The 18,656-nt window shown below is 42.3% G+C and overlaps 1 protein-coding gene across 3 annotated transcripts in view; it reads right to left on the bottom strand.

Annotated features, from left to right (window-relative positions):
- The window catches only part of usp32 (ubiquitin specific peptidase 32), a 79,942-nt gene that overhangs the window by 38,932 nt on the left and 22,354 nt on the right, over positions 1 to 18,656 (bottom strand). For all 3 annotated transcript variants that reach the window (XM_084065387.1, XM_084065388.1, XM_084065389.1), the window contains exons 3-6: positions 13,314 to 13,419; positions 11,277 to 11,395; positions 8,584 to 8,743; positions 1,672 to 1,803 (exon numbers count right to left, since the gene is read on the bottom strand). In XM_084065387.1, the coding sequence (XP_083921513.1) occupies positions 1,672 to 1,803; positions 8,584 to 8,743; positions 11,277 to 11,395; positions 13,314 to 13,419 (517 nt within the window). The remainder of the gene's footprint in view (positions 1 to 1,671; positions 1,804 to 8,583; positions 8,744 to 11,276; positions 11,396 to 13,313; positions 13,420 to 18,656) is intronic.

Here is an 18,656-nt window from a genome sequence, read left to right as displayed (position 1 = left end):
GGTTGAAATAGGCACTCTATCTGTGCTCTAGCATGACAGCACACCTAATGAAAATATAAAAATCAGCTGTGCTGATGAGACAGAGTCTCGCAGAGCAGAGCCGGCTAAGTGGCTAGGCTAGCAGTTTGCATGGGAGGTTTGCAGATGTAGTAGCTAAATCTTTCATTAAAAACATTAGAATTTCTATTGAATATCTTAATTACAGTGAGATTGAGCTAACTGTTAAGTTTTGTTTCTCTGTGTATTCGGTTTGGTAAAAGTTGTCTAGCGCACAGCCATTTCAATGTTGGGTCTACAAAGGGCCTCAGACCCCATGTATTTCCAGGATAACAGAGAGAACACTCGCAGAAAGGTTTTTATTTTGAGAGCGAAATGCCCCACATTTTATTTTGATACTAACTTCAGTGAAACTTGCGGAACTCGATAATAGTTAGTTAAATAAGCTTTGAGCTTCAGCCTATGCCTTTTTGATCAATCAGCATGAACTGTTGGATTATAGTGTGGTACGTTTGGTGAAATTGTTGATGTGGATCAAAATAAACTAAACTAACAAACTCGATAATAGTGAAACACATGCCTGTGACCTGAAGGTCACCAGATCCAATTCCCAGACTATCTGGGTGGAGGAAACACACGTGCATACTATAGGCTCTGATGCCTGACAGCGAGTCCCCAGTTCGATTCCGGAGCCAGGCATGTCACTCTCCGTCTCCTACTCTCTGTCCTTGTTTCATGTCTCTCTACACTACACTATCAATAAACGCAAAAAAGCCAGAAGAAATAATACATTTTCTGGATACATAGGAGGTTAACAAAAAACTAAAAAACGTCTATGGTTTCACCCTGGTTGCAATATACAGTATATATAGCACTTTCGCTCCCTCCACCCCATATCTCTTGCTGATTGAGCTATCCCTGTGTGACGCTTGAACATCTAGTGCAGCGGTTCTCAAACTATGGGTCACGACACAAAGTGGGGTCATGGGAAGGTGCTGTTGGGGTCTCAATTTATTTGAGAGCTGCATTAACAAACTCGGGTGATTAATTAACTCCCTGAGTGCCAGGATTGCCAGAATTATTTCAGAATTGATTCTGAAAAGTGCCAGAGTTTTTTTCACAGAAAACAAAGTGCTTAGGAAGCGAGATACAGCCCTTTTCAGTTCTAAGTTAAACAAGGAGTGGATGGAGCTGCACATCTTCAGATGATGATATCTTGGGTTCTGAACATGTTTTTCAAAAAAATAATATATATAAATATATATATATATTTTTTTTTTTTTTACTATTTTTTCAAAAACACGTCAAACACGTTAATTGCACCCAGCGCCATAGCGGTAAAAACACGTGAAACACGTTAATGGCACTCAGTGAGTTAACACTTCAGTTGCTTTGTATTGATATATTGTAACGTTTTAGTTCATTTAATTGATAGGCTTACAAATCTGCAGGAATGACTGCTTTATTTTCTAATAAATATTCATATACAAGTCCAACAATGTATGCTTTTATTTTAAGATATGCTTTATTTCTACTTTGAAATTGCACTATGAATAAAGTGTGGGGTCGCCATGTGGGATCGTGGCATAAAAAAAGTTGAGAACCCTTGATCTAGTGAATATACATTACATCCACTGAAAACATTGCTGTCCATCCTGATAAATGTTGCATTACCTTCACTTAGTGAGGCGTGGATGGGTGGAGACACCAGTGGGACGAAGGTTTCCAAGTCGAAGCGTCCGGTCCTTGACTGAGCTTTCAGCAGCCAGTAGCGCTTCTCCAAGTCGATGATATCCGACTCTTCCACTGCAGGAGACAAAAAGGGATTATTCCAACATGACTGTTTGTGTTCCTTCATTTGTTACAATATTTGTTTCATCCTTGGAGCCTCATGAAGGACAGACCATCGTTTACAATAACGATACAACTACATAAATATACATACTTTAAAATGACTGCATGTATATAGCGTTTTTTTTTGCCTTTCAGACCAGTCAAGGTGCTTCACAGTGTACATGTTTAATTCACTTATTCACACACACACCGCAACAGCGGAACACTGCTACACATTATGTGCTACAATGTGGTACACGTCACATTCACACACTGAGTCACTGACAGCGGAGGCAACCATGCAAGGCACCAACCTGATCATCAGGAGCAGTTAGGCGTTCAGTGTCTTGCTCAAGGACACACTTCAACACAAAGCCAGGAGTCGGTAGGGTTTCAAACCACAAACCTTCAGGCTGCCAGACGGTCGCTCTGCCTCCTGAGCCACTGCCGCCCGAGGCGTTGAACCATTACAGTTCAATAACATTGTGATATCAGGGGATACATTATGTGCCGAGTTGTTCACAGTGAACAACAATGTGAGTCACAAAAGGGGCACAGTGAGCAGACTATCAATCCTGTTAAATTACATCTCGGTGTGTGTGACACGGTTGGGCTGACATTCAACAAGATGAGGGCAATGGCTGCTCCTCTTTATACAGAAACAGTGACAGCTACCCTATCATGCCTCCACACTCGGCCCACATTCAGTCATGTAATAGCCAATGGATAGCCTAACAATTAAATGACTCCAACAAATATAGCTATGTGAAAGCTTGGCTGGGGACAATGAACCCTGCCCTGCTAATCCCTTGGCTTTAGCTAATAGGATTTAGCCGCTAGCCAACTAGCCTGTGAAAGAGAGCAGTGACATATGACAGGTGTCAGAACACAGGTGACACAAATCAAACAGCAACCAATTTCAGGGGATAAAACGGTGTGGATTGTTTTTGTCCAGCGATTAAAAAACACACACATACAGACTGATAGGTTGTGGCATCACTTGCTTGCTGGTGGTCTTATAACAAAGCAAAAGTATGGTCTGAAACAGGTGGCCTTGCTTATTTGCTTGGGAGTTTTCTTCCTGGAGGCCTCATTAAGTCCTGTACAGTTCAAGTGGAGCACACAGACAGTTGACCCTGAACTGATTGGCAACCAGCTGTTCCAATAGCCTGACTACATCCACCTACTATACCTAGCACTCCATTCTCCTTCCTGATGTTCAGGGAAGTGTGTTAACAAATGGACAACAGGGGCGAGGGAGGGAGGGACAGAGACTGATTTGCAGGAGTATGCAATCAATGATTTAGAAGGTTTACGGAGGGATGGGGCTGTATAGAAGTGGAATAGAGGAAATAATATGTGACTGGTCCATTTTTAAAGGAGCACATAGACATGCAGGCCTTTAGGCATCCTCGCTGAAAACATTAGCCCTTACAAAATAAAACATATGCTCCGCACAATAAACCCATCCTGAGCAATAATCTATCTTCTATCTATCTCATCCAGACTGAGATTTTCAAGTAGGACTGCATTAATACCACTGAGTACATGTATCAACTCCAGCATGCAGGTGGATGGGTGACTGATAGCTATGCCTATTGACTGCAGGGTGGAAAGCCAGTGATTAGTCCTGGTAGCCATAGGAGAGGAAATAAATACCTGCTCATCTGGCCAGGCATTAGTCAGGTCTGCAACGCAACCTTGTGACTGCTAATCTATAAAACTCATTACCTCCACCGTGCATCGCCTACTGTACACTTCTCATCCATCTCAGCGCTGCCACTAGCCTGTGAAAACCTTTAGCTTAGCACGCTAGGCTTTAGCAGCTAGTCAGCTTCTAACGGTATCATAGATCATTACACCGACCGCTTCATCCCTGTTGACATGTTTATAACAATAACTGGGTTTGACATTGGAGCTCAGTGGTCCAGACACCTTATTATTATGTCAAAATGCATTAGTTGTATTCAGCTTCAAAGTATTTCCACTGTAACAGCACAGGGTATATTTGACTTGCTTGCAACATGTTTTCTATAAAAAACACTCATAAAAGGACTTTCTAACACAATAAAATGTATTTAAACCAGACAATGCAAATAAACGAACACTGAGGATGTTAGTGTGTAGAGTGGTGTAAATCAGAAGCAGGGAACAATGATGATGCTGACACGAGTCAAACATTCAACCACATAACAGCAACAGAAGATCAAGCGGCTTCACGTTTCATTCTCTTGGCACTTAACACAGTGAGAAACTATACAAGAATTACTATCGTGATCAGCAAGATCACGTTTGACTCCCCACCTACAGTATCAACAGTAATGCATAATTCATACAAAATCAACAACAGATATGGGGTGTAATACAGTATATCCTTGCTGTTGGGCAGACACCTTGTATCTCCATATTTCAATTTATGTAGCAAAAATAGCAGATCTACAAGCTTGTAGATCGGCTATTCTCACTATTTTAAATAGTGATTATTACTTTTTTAAATAGTAATAAAAAAGGAACAGTTTTGGACATACAAGGTTTCCACCCGACAAGTGTCAAAATACTGCATGTATCTGGGGATCCGCGGTATGAACCCCTGCACTGTGGTACCCACCTAGAGGTGCGATTTTCTTAGAGCTGCAGCAGAGATAGCATACCATTCTCCACCAAACATACTAGGACATGTGTCGCCACAGCTGGCCTGGACCATAGTAAACTCCACACCACAATCACAGAAAGAAAACCCAAGCTAAGTCATCCTGCTGCGACAATGGGTAATCCCGGGGTTCCCTGAGGATCCGCCGATGTGAGGATCCGCCAATGTCATTTGTTAGTTCGCTGAAGATGTTTTATAAACTAAGACCTCTTGTCAACCTAAAGCCTTCTGCCCGCATTCTGGAAAGCACCATGAACTGGTTACGTACACCTCACATACACCCTTAACACACCTGCTGTCATGGACACACACACACACACACACACACACACACACACACACACACACACACACACACACACACACACACACACACACACACACACACACACACACACACACACACACACACACACACACACACACACACACACACACACACACACACAGTGTTAAGAGGCTAATCTGGGAGCAGGCAGATTACAGGCAGTCTTGGTGATTGGCCGGCATGAAGACAAGTCAAGACCGCATTTTTCCAGCTTCTCTCTGTTTGACTGGCAAAACCAAAACTTGCCAAATGTACTTAACTGCAAAGTTTTTAGCATTTACTATTGGCCTGCTTTTCTGCTCACCATTCAATGCATCTCAGAGGGAGGTGCAGAGGCCTGAGGTCAGCAAGTCAAGTCACTGAGATGTATTTATTTGACTTTTCAATAAGTGGGCTGGCAGAGGCTGCCATGTGCCTGGCTGTCCACTGTGTGTGGCTCAAACTCCATGAATTAGGCATTACAGCAACAGCATGCATGCTGAACAATTTACAATTTATAATTATTTCTCACAAGTCTCCTTAACTTTACAGATTAATGTGTCCTCACATATATACCACTTAGAATGAATGGGACTTAAAGGGGAAATCCACCCATTTTCAATATTTAACTATGTCATTAATATAGCATAAAGGAGTTGTGTGGAAATAAGAAAAAAGTTCCCCCCTTTCTGTGTTGCCTTGAACTGGAGGATTGATTGTGGGTTTAACATTGCAAATTACAACATGATGACTCATCATGTTGTAATTTGCAATGTTAAACCCAAAATCAATCCTCCAGTTCAAGGCAACACAGAAAGGGGGGAACTTTTTTCTTATTTCCACACAACTCCTTTATGCTATATTAATGACATAGTTAAATATTGAAAATGGGTGGATTTCCCCTTTAATAATTAATAATTAGTACCACAATAAGCAATCTGTCTCTAGATAGCATGCAGATCAGGCCTACTTTTTCTATTGACTCACAAGATATTTGTATTTTTGGAACCACAGAAAACCTCAAAAATAATAATAGGTAGGGTAAGTGGTATTTTTTCATTAAAACAAAAAGCTTATTGTTGAACAGTTAAAGCTCTATATTCTGATAGTAATCATTGCTTATAGAGCGTTTGTTCAGTAACCGCGTGTCTCCATTTCTCCTGCTCTTTAATAAACAGAAAATACATTTTCAGGTGGGTTGTGCCCATTTGTTGTACCAATCAGGAGAGAGTACCCATTTATCAGTTTAAAAATGTATAGTGTTCCAGTTCCAATTTTGTCAGCTTATTTATTTGTGTCATCAATTCCAATTTCACTTACTTATCCAGTCACGCTTGGCAAGACCTGGGCTGTTGGTTGTCTAGGCGGAAGTGGCTGAATTTGGCGGAAGTACCGCCGAAGGAAATGACGTTGATGCTTTACCAATCCGTTAACATTTTCCGCAAATGAAACGGGTGTTGTGATTGGTCAAAAAATATTGTTTCCGGGGGAAACACGTACGACGTAAGTCCTGTCCCTATAGACACTCGCTGGTTTAGGTCGTGACCAGGCTCTTCTCTTCGCAGATGAGTGAGGCTGGGAACAAGGCTAGTATCCAGTATGAGTTATCTCTCCTGATTGGATGAAATTGGACTCCCGAACTCAAAATGACGTATTTTCTGTTTACTAAAGAACTGGATGAGACGGGGAGACCCCTGTTACTGCGCAAACACTCAATGATCAGTATCAGAATATAGAGCTATTTAGCACTCATTAAACAAAATCACTTACTGCACCTTTAATTGTGATGTACTGTATGTTTTTTACGAAACACTGCCACAGAACCTTCTTTTAGTGGCAATGGATGCAAGAGAACTCACCAGTGATGACTAATCCCCCAGTGATCACTGACCATCATTGGGGGATTAGAATGAGCCTAGTCAGTAATATTAGAAACTATCTACTATAGTGTATCTTTATTAGTTCTGCATCTCAGAACATTATTTCATTGTATTTTTCAGTGCACTACTGGCCACCAGCTGTTCTATTTCAAACACATCATTACATTCTAAGAAGCCCCAGTTTCTCTCCCCCAATTATCCAGGGTATACTGTAGCTGACCAGACTTGTTCTTTGACAGAAACTGCCAGCCACACCGTCAGTGGTCAAACAACTAAATATTTATATGTTATGGCTTGTTTGACTGGTGTTCACTCTCCATTCCGACATCTCACCACTCCGACTAGTGGCTTCCGCGTGCGGTTAGGGTTAGGGTTAGGGTTAGGTATAGGGTTCGTCAACGTCGGAAAGGCGACATGTCGGAAAGGAGAAATGCACCCTGTTTGACTGAAGCTCTAATAAAGAGAGGAGGAAGCCAGGGCAGAGGGGGTCTTAATCATAGAGAGAGAAGGATGTGACTTCTTGATGGAAGACATTGCCACAAGCTAGGTTTTTGAGTGCATTGCTCAAGGACAAAGGGACTGTGCATTGTTTTAAAGACTTTTAAGTTTTTACTTTAATATCTACTGTAGAAGAATACTGTATCAACCCTAAGAGGTGGGAGATATTTTACTGAACTAGGAGCGATATAATTTCAAAGTGATATCACAACATTTATGGATCAAATGTCTATATTTCATTATGTGATGACATTTTCTTATTTCTAATAACATCCAGCGCAGTGTCTCTCCACCACTTTAACACACAGTCTGCCTCCTCCAACTCTGTGCTCATTTCATGACCATGCCATACTTTACAAAGTACGGCTCACTACGTCACCTGAGCAGCCCCTCCATAACCACTCAACACTCCTTAGGAAAGAACCTGGGAGGTATTGTTCAGTTTATATTTCTAATTCAATTATACCTACTATATTTGATTGCAATGTTGCAATTTTACACAGCTACACATTTCTTTATTTGAGTAGGCACAGCCTATGTCTTATTTTTTTTAATTTCACACTTGCTTTGGCAATATTGACGGACAGTATGTTTTCCATGCCAATAAAGCCCCTTTGAATTTTATTGAAAATTGAGAGCAAGCCAAAGAGAGATTGAATGAGAAAGACAAAAAGATAAAAAGAGTCAGTGAGAAAAAGAGCCTGACAGAAAGAGGGAAGGAAAGGGAGTGCATGAGAGAAAGAGAGCAACTCAGATACAGACAATGAGTGAGAGAGTGAATGAGTGAGTGAGTGAGTCAGTCAGATAGAAAGAGAAAGGGAGAAAGAGTGTAGCAATGGCAGCAAACAGAACCAAATAGAGAGAGAGAAAGATAGAGACATGAGAGCAGACTGCAAATTATCTGCCTCTTGTCACAAGAGAACAGCCTCATTTCACCAACAGATCGGGCCAAAGAGTGCTGCTCATCAATAACAATGACGATGATTTTTCACAGAAAAACTTGAAATGTCTAGTTAAACAAAACCATCTACTGTAGAAGCAAAAGCCTTACCAGATTAACATTGTGGTAGCTAGATCAAATTACTCACACAATGACATGTGTGTCTGTCACATTGTAGTGGGGAAAACTATACCTCACAAAGCCAGGGCTCGAACCACAAAGCCTCTGCTCAGCGACACCATGTGGTCATATATGTTCACAAAATGTGTACCGTTTTATACATTCTGCCACCTGTTCCATTGGTTAGCCATTGAAGCCCTATATACTTCGTCATATGATGAATATCAAGGTGAGCGTTGTGGATCTGCTATTTTAGTTGTTTGTTAACATTTGGAAACTTTATGAATTTGGGCCCTTCCATGTAATATCGTGAGCGTACGTGCATTTTTCCTGAACAAACCGTGTTGACGTTACTTACAGTGTGTGACACCTGCGAGGGTCTGGTAGAAGGTTGGCGTGTCACTGTCGTCGGTCAGGGTGACACACACGCCTCCAGACAGCAGCCATCTGGAGAAGGTGAAGGCCTCCTTGTTCTGCAGGAGCCAGTACCTGAAGCGCTCATAGTTCACCTTCTCTCCCTGGAAACACATCAGTCAGTCAGTGGGGAGGACAACACGAGGCCAGTCCCAAAAACCTCATCTATCTCATCAATTAGTGCTCGAGTCTGTCAACAGACAGGCTGAAACAATGGTAATTGAGAATTGGCATACAGTACATGCACATGGAGGGTGGACAGCAAAAAGAGACATTTTTATTCATGAAAGTGATCATAAAACTACATTTTTTATGTGGCCTCTGGATTTGACAAGTATTCCTCATAAAAACATAAAAACTCAGGAAAGGGCAAACATGATTTTTTATTGGAGGTGGCTGCCGTATATTGGCAATTGGTTGTATTGAAAATATATACAATATTAAAAAAAAAAAAATCGAAATTGAACTGATTTTATGAGCGTGGGATAAATTGTTCATAAACAATATTAGACAAAACATTGTCATATATACCATGGCATCTATGTGAGCCTAAGGCACTTGTAATCTGATTAACTTTTCATCCCTAATCAGTGCCCATGAGCCTGTGTGTGTGTGCGTGTGCGTGTGCGTGTGCGTGTGTGTGTGTGTAAGTGTGTGTGGGATCAGAGGGATCTGATTGAAAAACTCAAAAGCCCCTTTGTAATCCAGTTAAGAACCTGTAGAGTGCTTCTCTGCAATGCCAAACTTTCTCTTCTCTCTGTGGCACCAGCTGATAACACTGGTTTATAAAACAGTATGTCCAGATAATGACGGAGGAAGGCAACATGTAGGCCTCAGCACATTTTGCAGGGAATTTTAATTAAACCAATTAGCAGGTTGCTGGTGCCAAGGAGAACTTCAGATATTTCAGACACTCGTATATGGAAACCTTCAATGCGTTTTTTTATCACCGGAGATTAGGGTTTAATCCCGGGATCCGGGAATCCCGGAGGTATTTACCCTCCCGGGAATTGGCTTCGGTTCCTGGGATCCCGAAGGTTGTTTTTTTTTTGTTAGAAATGACTACTAATTAGTAGAAAGGCCTGTGTACAGCACGGAAGAATTACTATTATAATTGGCCAAGTTACTTGCCGCGTTACCGACCAGGGTCCCATCGTCCCGTTTTGAACCAATATGGGATGCAATTTGTTCCGTATTTTCATAAACATCCCCCCTGTCCATCAACAAGTAATGAACAAAATAAAACACAAGGAGAAGGCCAGTAAGTTTGTCGTAGGACGCAGGTTGGACCTCCCGTGCCATATGTTCAGTCTGCGCTGTGCTGCTGCCCGCACTGTCGGGTGGAAACGGTAAACGGATGACTCGCCCCAAAACACGTCAACCCCATTTCTTTCGCAGACAAGCGGTTCTTGTATTCTTGTATTTGTTTTACTGAGGATAAGGTTAGGAATATAGTTTTACTGAGGTTAAGTTTAGGAATAAGGTTAGGCATAGTTTACTGAGGTTACGTTTAGGATTTGCCCCGGGGCGACTGTATTTTGGTATTCATGGGAACCTGGGTAGTTAGACGATGATAGCTTAGTAAGCCTACCAACTCCACCACATCTCCAGAAATGAAGAAGTTAATGCGTTAACGGCACAACACATGGTGGTCTGTCTGACCAAGAAGAATGCCCAAAACAAGAGCAAACAGTCCCGTAACGTCACGTCATAAACACAGAACACCCCAGCAGCAGTACCAGTGTTACACAGGTGGCTAACCCAAGCATCTCCCGATATATATGGTATGGAACATCTTGTTCTAAATCTGATCAATCTGATCATTTTCTTCCATATTTAATAGCAAATAGATAGGTGCCAATGCTTACTAGGAATACAGGATAGGTGGGTACAATAGGGACATCTGGGGACCTCTGTGTAAAAATGGCTATTTACGTATCTAATATAAATGCATTTTAGTGGGCACTTTTTTTTTTTTAAACAGGAATTCCCGGGAAGCCCGGGAAAAGGTCTGAAGATTCCTGGAATTTAAAATGTGCTAATTCCCGGAAAATCTTAAACCCTACCGGGGATACATTTCTCACTCACCATTGTGTTCTGTATGAAGGTGGTTTTTTGAACTTTGGTATGACCCGGCCAGGGGATTGAACCCCAACCTCCCAATCTCAGGGTGGACGCTCTAATCACAGGGCTACTGAGCTGGTCGTATAGAGAATTGTACCATATTTCTCTATTTTCGTAAACATGGAGTTTCTCTGTGTATGAAATGTGTTGAACATAAGTTATTGTAGCAACTGCCACATGGGTGTTCTCTGTCTGTATTTATGCATGCCAAGACAACTTCCTGATCCATGCAAATGGATATGGCAGATAAAACTTGTTAGAGTGTTAAGGGATTTGTAGGCAGGAAGTGACAGCAGGCTGCTCATCATTCACTTTCAATGACAGATTAGTTTCAGTGATGTTATAAACATCCTTTAGATGGCAATGTGCTGTCATTTCATCAGATGGTTTACATGCATGGGCACAGGGATTTCTCCTTTGTCATTTTGACTCTACCACCACGTCCCATCTGAAAAGCCCATGATGCCAATAGCGGAGAGATTTGGCTGTCAGAATCCAAAGATGGTGGCTGACCTCAGTGAAGAACTTCCTGAGTGAGGGCGGGACTTCCCCATCCAACACACGGAGAACTGCCTCCATGTCATCCCGCGCTGCATAGCCGCCTGGCTCGCTGGCAAACAGGCTGAAGAGGTCTACACACACACACACACACACACACACACACACACACACACACACACACACACACACACACACACAAACACACAACACACACACACACAGTTAATCCTTATGTTTAACAGGCAGACAGACACAGTAGCAGCAATGGTGAAGCTATAGATGGCCTTTAACCTCTTTAACACATCGATCACAACCAGAGAGAGAGGGAGGGGGGGGGGGGGGGGGGGAGGGCAGAAAGTCAAAGGCAGAAAGGGACGGGAAAGAGGGTTTGTGTATTAGGCTCTGTCTCTGTAGTCCCGGGTTTCCAGAAGGTGGCATACTCGTTTCCTGCTCCGGTTCAGTCTCCCATAGCTTTGTTTGATTGACTCAGCAGCCCATTTGAACTGGAACCACATCACACCTTCATAAAAGTATGTGTTTCCAGTTCAAATCTGCTGCTGGAACAGGAAATGAGTATGCCAACTTCTGGAAACCCGGGACTGCAATTGTGCAGAGAGACCATTATTGCGAGAAAGAGACCATCTGAATGTGAGTAAGATGGACTGATAAAAGAACAAGAGGGGGTTCCTGGTCTTTGTTTAATCTTGAGGAGAGAGAGAGAAAAAAAGAAAGAGATTTATAGCTCATCTGAATGCTTACTGAACTGCTCAGCTGTTGCTGCTCCCCATCCCCCCCGTTTTTAAATCTACCACTGTGGGTCAACAGTCAGACTTACACATAATGTGGGAGAGTAAAGTCTGCTATTCTACGTGACACAGAAGACCAACTGGAGAGAAGCAGGTGACCGAATCAATGCAAAGACCAGATATCTGTTAACTAGCAGGGCTGGGACCACGTATTAATAATAACTCAGTGAAATTGATAAGCGAAATAACTTGGCAATTTTTTTGCATGCATAAATATGTTTTAAGGATGTGTCAATCAAGTTTTTCTTTTGTCCCCGATCCTGATCTGAGTCATTCATATCTGCCAATACGATTCCCAACTCGAAATAATATTTTATAGTCTATCACTGGTCGTTCTCACTCCCTCCTCCACACCCTCTCTCGCTGATCGAACTCTGGTCAGACGTCATGGCGTGGGTGAAATAGACTCTCTCTCACATTCTCCCAACTTATTTTGATCTCTGGTCTGATGTCACACACAACAGAAAGTAGTGGCCAACAACAGCAATTTGCGCTGACATCTGGGATCCCCATATGGACATGTGACATCAGTCACACCAGAAACTGTTGCCCAATAATGCAGATTTATGCTGCTGGTATGTCCATAATTTGGCATAATACGCCCGACCACCACAGACAGACAGATAACCTACACTTTATACTGTAGTAGACATGCAGGTAACATGGCACTAAGTGGACACACAACAGAAACCGTTGACCAACAACGGTGATGTGCGCTGACGTGAGCAGATAGAAAGACGTCTGTCCACTCACATCTGCCCAGTTTATTTAACTTTATAGAATAGATCAAATACTTTTGCTCGATTTATATATATATTTTTAAATGCCATCATCCCAGCTCTCTTAACTCATTCACTGCCAATGGTGTCTTTAGACGTCGATAAAAAATAAAAATAATCTATTTTTTATTTTTGCACAAAGAACCAGGAGATAACATGATCCAAAGATGTAGTGCTCCGTTCACTTCCTGGTTAAAGTATTTGGGAAATATTCTGTATATCTCGGCTCCTGTGTTTTACTATGTATTTTTGGGGAGACATGCTATTATCAACGGCGTATGACAAGCGAACTGGGGGGTTGCGATGACCATCAGGGGATCGATCATACTGGAGATAAATATTCTGTGACTACTTGAAAAGGTAAGAAAATCACAAAATCGCTGGCAGTCTGGGCTTTTTGGGCTATTTGTGAATGTCAGTGAATGAGTTAACAACCCATCCTGGTCCATGACAGATCTACTTACACTTGGCCTTCTCTTCATCTCGCCCTCTGGTCAGCAGTACCAGACCAACAATCAGGTTGTTGAAGTGCAGGCCTTTAGACGAGCCTCCGAACGATGTGTAGATCACCTGGACGGACAAGAGGACAGATGTTGTGAGGACCTCACCAGAGGAGAAAAACATTGTCAGCGACCCATTGCAAAAGAAGAAGAAGCAATCCAACGCTCCCAAAGTTTTGCAGTAAAAACAAAGAGTCTCTATAAGAATAGATACATGGAGAAACAAATTCAAATAGTGCCAAGACACAATGTCAAATATATGTCAAATATACATAAGGTGTGTGGTTAAATTAGAAATAAAATGAGGCAGAACATGCCTCTTGTGCAAGTAGACAGCTCCAGTCCACGCCAAAGAGTCCCTGGGTCCTGCTGTTGTGCCAGTACTTACATTGATTTGTATTTATTTATTGGTTGTCATTTTGTATTACGCCCCTTAATGGCATGCTGTGGCATTGCCAGGGCCAGATTCACGGATGAGGGATATTTAACCTTGCAGGGCAGGTTTTTCAACAACCAGGACTACTTGAGAGTGAGTGACAGTATTTCTGTGACGGTAAAACTTGGAACGTCCATGTTAAATCGCATAGCAGTGGCCCAGCGATGCACACTGTCCAGAGTTATTGTCCTCAATATCACTGTTTGTTTAGAATATAATAAGTAGACAGGTAGCCTTGTGTTAAATACACCAGATCCTGACGATTTCCACAACATCAAGGGTGGCACCATTCATCAGTTCTGTATCTGTGTGCGCGTGCATGTCTGTCTGTGTGTGAGTGAGTGAGAGAGAGAGAGCGAGAATGGAGTTAAGCAACACACACACACTTATTTTCAAAACATTCTCTGACTTGAACATATTGAAAATCAAAGTCACAATTGCACACGCGACCCAGATAGACCCACACACTCCAGAACTGCATGTTTTTGCTTCAGTGTCAAGACTGCAGAGATAGACTTGGAGACTGATGTTCACAAAAATAAATATGGTAAAACAACTCAGGAGATCTCAGGGGAAACGGCACAGTGTCAGAGGTTAAATAAGGTCAAATAACAAGGTGAGCAACACAACACCAAGATGTCTGCAGTCTGCTGCATTTGCAAAACACAGCATATTACTGTCAGTGTGATCTTACAATAATGTGTGTGTGAGAACATCTTCTAAGAATGAGTCAACTAAAGAACTTACTTTATTGCCAGTACTCTATGTAGGTCATACCGGAATTCGTTCTGGTGGCACATGAAACAGAAAAATCTAAAAGAGAGGTGCTGTAGTGATATGACCAATCATATATCACATCATATATATGACTAATCATGATATTTATGGACCAAATGTTATAATGATCATTTATTTGTACTGTCGCGTTTCTTCAGTAGGGATGAGATTTAGATTTTCTGATGAATTAATGTGTAAATATTACTAATATTTACAATGTTAAATTCCTCATATGAAACATATTTGGAGAACGAAAGAATTCTGATTAATCCTCTAGGGGCCTCTAAGGGCTCAGTGGGGATTCAGTGATTGCTCTTTAGCAATTAATACACTTGAACCAGCATCTCAACCACTGGAAGTTGTTTTGTCTACTTCCTATGGAACCATGGAATGGCAGCAGGATGGACATTTGACTGCAAACAGAAGGTCATGAGTTCGATCCTCACACAAGGCAGTATAAAACCTACACGTGTCTGCTGTCTTGCGCACTCGAGCACGGCACTGGTGGACACTATGCTCATGGATTGTAGGTGGCTCTGGAAAAGAGCATCAGCCAAAAAACGGAAAATAAGTCTGCCTGAGTGCATCTGCAAGCTATAACAGACAAATCATAAGTAATGAACACTGCAATTCTACGCCCTGGGGTCATTGTTTTCTGTCCAACTGATTCATGGTGCATTAACAGACACCATTAGTTAGGGGAAGATGATGAAGAGGATACATGAACAGTTTTTACTTAGTTTTTACCATGTGTAAAACAACTATCAAATACATCAACAGAAAAGGGTTGAACAATAGACAAAGTTACTACCTTTATATAAGTAGGTAGGTAGTCTAATGTTTTTAAGAGCAGAGCTGCACTACTGTATCTAGACAGCGAGGCAGCAAGGCTAGATGGCACTGCTGCAATACTGCCACATGGTGCATTCACTGCATTGATGTCTCTGCATGACACAGGCCAGACCAAGAAACTCTGTGTGTGCGTGTCCGTGTGTGTCCGTGTGTGTGTGTGACAGAGTTGACTCACTGTTGTTTGGTTTGTGTGTGTTACGTCAGAACTTGTTTTCAGTGCGTGCGACTCAGTGTGAGCAGCCCAGGGCACGGAGCAGCCCTGGGGTGGCTCTACAGTCAGAGAGCTCAGTGAACTATGGCAGAGGTCGTGTCAGCAGGTCACAGAGTCTGGAGAAGGGAAGTCAAATCATGAACTCTTTGCCAAAAGAAAACTATATAGATGTTTTGTAACAACAGCATGCTATTTCATTGTCTATTTTCTTCCTCTTAAGAGTGGATCCTGTTTCTAAGTATTTCCTCTCTCTCACGCTTTCTCTCTCTCACACTTTCTCGCTCTCTCTCTCTGTCTAGAATATTATTGTGCTGTGACACAAATGGCGCTGAAGATTGATGAAAGCCTGGCTGGCACCTCCTCAAATTATCATTCTAATGTCTGTTTGTTTCTGATAATGATCTGGCTTATGCAAGACTAAATACATGATATGGTTTTCTGATTCAACTACATGGTACCATCTTTTTACATCTGGCCGCCACAGTATGATTTTTTATTTTATTTGTATTATTATTATTATTTAATCATGGACATATCAGTGATTGGCAGGTAATGTGTTAAGTAAGAAGTGGGAGTACTTCCTCCACCACTGACTTTTTTGTTATGTATGACAGTTTGTCTATACTACTTGGCCTAATAAAAGTATATTTTCCTAAATCTGGAGACAATTCATATGTAAACTACACAGATATTTTCCTGCTCATTACTGTGCAGTGTGCACATGTACTATACAAGTCTTCGTGTTTGAGCACAAATATGCATTTTTTTTTTTTTTTTTTTCTTATAATTTTTATCCCACGATTTTGTAACCCACATTTTTTCACCCAGTGCCAATTGCCTATGTAATCCTGGGCACTACCTACCCTCTGCCAGCCTAGGGAGAGCCCAAGCTGAAGCTCATGCCTCCTTCAATGCATGAGGAGCAAGCAGGCCGCTTCTTATCACCCGACAGGGGGGAGTTTCCCTGGTTGGACATAGCGCGTGGAAGGAACACGTTATTCCAACCAGTTCTCTTCTCCTCCATCAGGCGCCCCGGCTGACCAGGGGGAGGCAGTATAGTGACCAGGATTACTACATGTTTTTGTGAGGGTATTAACTACCCTAGGAGACACGGGGAGAACATGCAAACTCCACACAGAGTAGGCCCTTTCACCAACCCCACCTAGGGTATGGGCGCCGATGACGTGGAGGAGAGAACACGCCCCCAGCGCCCACAGCGTCCCTGGCGGGAATCGAACCCAGGACCTTCTAGCTGTGAGGCGACAGCGCTACCGACTGCGCCACCGTGCCCCCCAAATATGCATTTTGAGAACCAACATTTTTGGGTAATTTTTGGGGTAATTTCGGCATGCGCGCGATCCTCCCCCACACCTTCAGGCTAGGGGAAACACTGGACAACATTTCATATTGGAGGCATTTCAACATTGCTTGAAGGAGAACTCAAATATATGCACAAATTATAACCTACAAGGAATCAGGCCGCTTAAAGACGTAAAGACCAAAATTAATATTAAATTGCTCTCTTATTTTCCTCTACACTGCAGTTTCTGTTCACCGGGGAGATAAGGAGAGAAACTCTTAGAGGAGGAGAGAGACACCAGCATGCAGCGATAACAGCGTACCATCATACCCGCCAGACGACGTGTTTCAGTCTAAACCCGGAATCTGCGGCTTTCAGAATATGTTACCTCTGGAGAACACTGCCCTGAAGAGCTAGTGGCTGGTTCTACTACACCGAAGTGTTTAAAAACGGGCCTGTTGCCCTGGAAGTTGCAATGAATCTGTTTTTTAATAGTGCTGGGTGTGCTCACTGTCTCGTTCGAGAGGGTCAAACACTACAAGGAAATCATAACAGAGTGAGTTCATCGGCCAACGGTTTCTATTAGCCTTACTGTCTTGTATGTTTCCTTCATTAGAGAAGGAAATAAGGGATCAATGGGTTCCCTGGCTTACAGTAATAGCTGTACTGTATTTCATATTGAAAAGTATAGAGTGAATGATCTGCATTTCTATCCAAAGAGCTTTACAATGTGTGTTACATTCACACACACATTCACACACCAACTGTGGAGGCAACCACGAGGCAAAGCTAGGACTTCTCTCACGATAGATACTAATACCAGTGGTGGTAATACTGTGTAAGCGTAGTCATAAACAGTGATTTAGTGTCTGTCTGTATGTAAGAAAGGTGGGGAGTTGCGCGCGCACACACACACACACACACACACACACACACACACACACACACACACACACACACACACACACACACACACACACACACACACACACACACACACACACACACACACACACACACACACACACACACACACACACCTCATTTGTCTCTCACACACTTCATCAGCTTCCAAATCAGTTTTCTCTTACTTGAAAATGCATTCCATTCACCCTCCAATACACACATAGACACTCCAGCTTCTCTACATCCATCTAATGGAGCTTTGTAACAAGCACAGCCTCTAAAAATACTCACATCACCAGATTCAGCCGTGTGATGTCATAAGGCCTGCAGATTTTCACTCTAACACACACAGGCTTTGATAGGCACTTGGATTTCTAACAAGTAAATGTGATTCTGTGCCATGCAGATGAAAGGTGCCTATCTCACCGTTTCAATGTCAAGAAAGCCTCTGCTCACATGATAGGTCAGGATTCTGTTTGATGGATCCAGAGCTAGAGTGTGCGGTTTCACATTTTTTTAATGGCATGGCTCTGCAAGAGGCTAGCCATCTATAAGACGGTCGGTCTGTTTGAGTTTATCCGGATCTAATCTCACAAACTGCTGGACCGATCAGTCTGCCAGTAGGTTGACAACCTCTTGAACCTCCACAAGTTCTTTTCATATCTGATACTTAGAAATATGTACATTTAATGTTATAATGCAAGTCAATGGGACTCAGCTCTGGCTTATTGCCCAAATTTGGAATCATACATAAATATGTCATAGCCTATAGGCAACTGACGTCACAGGTTTCCCAGATGAAGTCTAATCCACACTGGATCCTCC

This window comes from Gymnoscopelus microlampas (assembly GCF_963454915.1).
Source record: "Gymnoscopelus microlampas genome assembly, chromosome: 8".
NCBI classification, from domain to species: Eukaryota; Metazoa; Chordata; class Actinopteri; order Myctophiformes; family Myctophidae; genus Gymnoscopelus; species Gymnoscopelus microlampas.
The sequence above is the reverse complement of the archived record's forward strand: the minus strand, read 5'-3'. Positions and strand labels throughout refer to the sequence as shown.